This window comes from Salvelinus namaycush, chromosome 35 (assembly GCF_016432855.1).
Source record: "Salvelinus namaycush isolate Seneca chromosome 35, SaNama_1.0, whole genome shotgun sequence".
NCBI classification, from domain to species: domain Eukaryota; kingdom Metazoa; phylum Chordata; class Actinopteri; order Salmoniformes; family Salmonidae; genus Salvelinus; species Salvelinus namaycush.
In genome coordinates, this window is record NC_052341.1 from 5,995,061 (window position 1) to 5,999,131 (window position 4,071).

The 4,071-nt window shown below is 41.6% G+C and overlaps 1 protein-coding gene across 1 annotated transcript; it reads right to left on the reverse strand.

The window, feature by feature from the left end:
- Positions 1 to 799: 799 nt before the first annotated feature.
- On the reverse strand, positions 800 to 2,755 carry LOC120029956 (homeobox protein zampogna-like). The gene is made up of 2 exons (XM_038975265.1): positions 2,203 to 2,755; positions 800 to 1,630 (listed from the first exon to the last, which is right to left on the reverse strand). Exons 1-2 carry the CDS (start codon positions 2,549 to 2,551, stop codon positions 1,110 to 1,112), a joined length of 870 nt encoding a protein of 289 aa, XP_038831193.1. The 5' UTR covers positions 2,552 to 2,755; the 3' UTR covers positions 800 to 1,109.
- Between the last annotated feature and the right edge of the window lie 1,316 nt (positions 2,756 to 4,071).

Genomic DNA, 4,071 nt, shown 5'->3' on the forward strand with positions numbered 1-4,071 from the left:
CATATTTGCACACTTGAACCACAAAACAAATCGGGGCAGTGTAAGCAGCAGGTACCGTATTTACATGAATTATTTTGGCTCAACATTTTGAAAACGTGAAATCTTCTAGAATTTAAATTAAGAAAATATAAACTAGCCTAATTAGCTAGTTCATAATAAATTACCTTTACATTCTAAGCCTCATATTCAATTATAATATGGGATTCTTTTCAAACCCAGCATTTTTAGATTGTCTGTTGTTGGATTTAGTTACTTTAACTTGTAGGCTTCAGGCTTCAGGATCTCGACCATAATATTAACAGCCATATTCACACTCATCACGTCCTCATTGGTGCAAAGTCTTTTGGATCATCTTGTTGAAGGCTACACATTTCTGTCCTTCTGGGTTCAATGTTTAACAGGCACGAATATAATATGTCGATATCCATGTTTTTTGCTAATTCGAATTTCATAATGAAGATAGCTGTTGGCTTGAATCGGAGAAAAATAACTTTAGTTTACCAAGATATTTGTTATAACGAATCTACTGCATGTATCCGAATGTGAAAATGTATTTTAAAGTTCAAGGCTTAGATCGAAAATTCTGTCAAAAGTGTATTAACATTTTAGAAATGTAAATTGGTTTTGATTTCGATTTTAGCACTTGATATTAGCCTATATTGTTTCATAATCCTAATCCTATATTCCTCCTGTTTTATAATAAGAGTTATATTTGTTTGTGTGTGTAAATAAATTAAATGAGCATACTGATGATTCCCAGATTGTTTTAAAGCTTTATTGAGTTATTATTTGGCTATACATTCCTGCGTAATAATTTCAATATTATTATCTAGGCCTTCTACTTTATTCAGGACGTGTATTTAATTTAGCTGTATCCATCAATGTTGTCTGAGTGATGTCGATAGGATTGTCCTTGCAGGTGTAGGCTACAGCATCAAAAAGGCTCACTGTGGGTCGAAATGATCTTACTCTCCACGAGAGAATAAAGAAAGTATTTACACAGAAACGCACGTAGAAATGTCGACCCAGTGTCGTTGTCTTCTTTTAGTAGGCCTAAATCCATAAAGTGAATGAATGTCATGTTTTTGAGGCATGGCTACGCCATTGTGTCAATGCATGCTCCCACAAAGTGCATTGCTAGAGAGCCATGGTTGGAAGCAGTACATGTAGGGGTAGTATCCATATTGGTAGGCCGGGTAGAGAGGTAGAGCAGGCGGACTGGACAGGTCATCCTCACCGTACTGTCTTTGATCGTCTCGAACCAGGACCGTCACCGCCACTTTCTTAGCTAGTGTGGCTGGTGTAGAGTAGTTACGGGAGGCTAGTTCGACCGCCATCTGCCGCCGTTTGGTCTTATATCTCCGGTTCTGGAACCAGATTTTCACCTGGGTTTCCGTGAGCTTCAGGGCGCCCGCCAGGGCCGCGCGTTCAGGACCAGACAGGTAGCGCTGCACGTTAAACCGACGCTCTAGCTCGTAGACCTGCGCGTGGGAGAAGGCCGCACGGGAGCGCTTCTTGTTACCAGATATGGGTTGGCCTACGGTGCTGTAACTACTCTCCCTCTCCTCCTCCTCCTCTTCCTCCCTCTGTTTGTCTTGATCCAGACAGGGTAGTTGTTTGTTGTTTATGTCTGTATTGGAGGAAAGAAGAAATTAAAATGCCTTGTGGTTATTTGGCAAACAGGCGACCTCTTTATGCTTCAAATACCAACAACGTATGCTAGTCTATGTCGCTCCAACACACAGCGTGTTTCCACAATACGTCTTTCTGGTAAACATCTCCAAAATCACTTACACTGATGTTTATTACTCAATAAATTACAAGTTCAAACCCAGTAAGTAGGGTTATCATTTTACTCGTAATCATGTGATTATTAAGCATGCTTCCTATTATATACAGCCTATTGCGTCGGTCGTTTTAAAATACAAATCGAAAGCCATATCAAATGTAGGCCTGGAAATAACCAAACAGAACTGACTTTTTTCACTATATATGGAATTGAGTTTGTTCAAAGCAGAATTGATTTTGTTCACTGTAGGCCGATATAGACAGTTTGCTCACTGTATGTGGCTATGGCTTGGTGAGACAAAGTAGCCTATTGACCAGCATAATCACATTCCAACAACAAACCTATGTCATGATTGCATTTAGATTCCTGGTCGATATCAATAATCTTATAAACAGACTGAGAGGGTGACGTACCTTTTCTGCATGACATGTATTCCGTCTCTTCTCCAGTGGACTCTTCACTACCGGCCTCAGACGTGGGCTTCCTGATGTCGCCCAAACCGGGAGAGGGACGAATATTTCCTTGGCGGATGTGTATCATCTCCATCTCATCCCGTTTGTGCTCCTCACTGCAGTCCGACGTGGATGAACCGGGGCCCCTCGAGTTCCCATCCCTGCTCTCGGTTGGCTGATCCTGGTTGATGGTGGCCAGCTTTAACGCGCATAGATCTGTCAGATCCCGTGAAATTTGAATGTTGTCTCGTGTGTCACGTCCCCGGGTGAGGATGTCGTTGATGGAGAAAGAGGGGCGGCCCAGCGCCATGATGACATTTACGCAAAACCAACTTTTATCACAACGCAAGTTTTATTAGGATATTCTCTCAACCCACTCTCGAAAGTAGTGCGGCCCGCAGATACAGAACCCCTCAACAATGAAAACTCTCCAGGTATTGATTGAGTTGTCCTCTCTGCTCTTTTCTCTCTATCTTCTCCTGATGTAATTTAATTGCGGTGAAACAGCCTCTGGTCTAATCAACAGCGGATATGTCAGTATATGTCATGTCTGCTTTACAATTCTCACTACTGCCACTGAAGCCTGCGCTGATTGGCTGTGTGAGCTGATTATCCCCGCCCTGGACCGCCTTGCCGGGTAAAGTCTATCCCTCAAGCGCTTGACTTTAATTGATGACGGAGAGATAAACTGGCTACTTGGGCGTCGTTTGGAGACCAGGAGCAAAAGCCTGTAGTGATTGTATAAGTGTTATGGACTATGATGGATGGAGGTAGCACAAATTCAGCCTTTTTAAACTTTTGTTTGAGTTTGACACTGTTGTTAGGAATGAGGAAAACTTAGTAGTTAGGGGAACGTTAGGGGAACGGTCTGCTGTTATGTGAGGGGATTTTGTTGAGGGCAATATGTGAAGGGCTATTGCAAGATCTAAGAACATTGTATTTGTGTGCTGTATGGCTCTTATCTGGTTTTAATGTGTTATGACGGATCAATAACTATTAGTGCGGAGACTGTCGTACGCTATAGCCTCACCGCCTCTGGCCTCTTAGGCTATCCATACTCACTATAGGAATTCCATGGGCCTACGCATTTCAACATTAGCCTACATTAATTTGTTTGGTGAAGAGGGTGACATGAAAACAGTATTTTATTTATCTTATTTTAGTCCACAAATGTGTGCTGGGCGCCTCTGTCCATTCAGTTGTAAGTAACACCAAAAAGTTACGTTCATAGAAGTTCCCTTATGCATTTTTGTCATGGTTTTAGAGGGTTTTTCTGACACTAATTTCAATTTGTACTGTCTTTATCACCTTTCTTGTGCTTTTGCCTTGATGTGGATTTGAAGCTAAAATGGTGCTTAAAATGTTCCTACAGTACATGTCCCACGTATCAAATGCTTCAAAACTTTCAGCGACATGACTGTTCAATCAAAGTACTATTATAAGTTGACTTGTGTGGCCTTCACAACGGATCAAATGTCAGGTGAATATAGGAAGCCTATATACATCAATGTTGGTACAATGAGTGAAGCGGTTATTACCGTCGTGGTTTTCTCTTTTCTTAGGCCTTAGTCATTTGTGTGTGAGAGGACATGTGGAACTGTATTAAGATGACACTTGTCTGCAGATGGTTTTCAGAGAGTAACAACAACAGATCTTAGTCGGTCCAGTGGAGAAAAGGATGAAGAAACCACGCATGAGCTTTTTTAATGTGAAAGTGAATTCATTGTAAGCGACTGCTGTTCGTTTAGAAACTATACAATTTCAACAACAGAAAGAGCTTGGTCACCCATCTTACAGCAGCTCTTCTGGTAACCATGGCGAAGAGGCTGA

Excerpts from the sequence above, each read along its gene's own strand:
- LOC120029956 (XM_038975265.1), bottom strand. The coding sequence starts at position 2,551 with ATGGCGCTGGGCCGCCCCTCTTTCTCCATCAACGACATCCTCACCCGG. Across the intron at positions 1,631-2,202 it reads ATACATGTCATGCAGAAAAG|ACATAAACAACAAACAACTA; the intron begins GTACGTCACCCT and ends CCTCCAATACAG.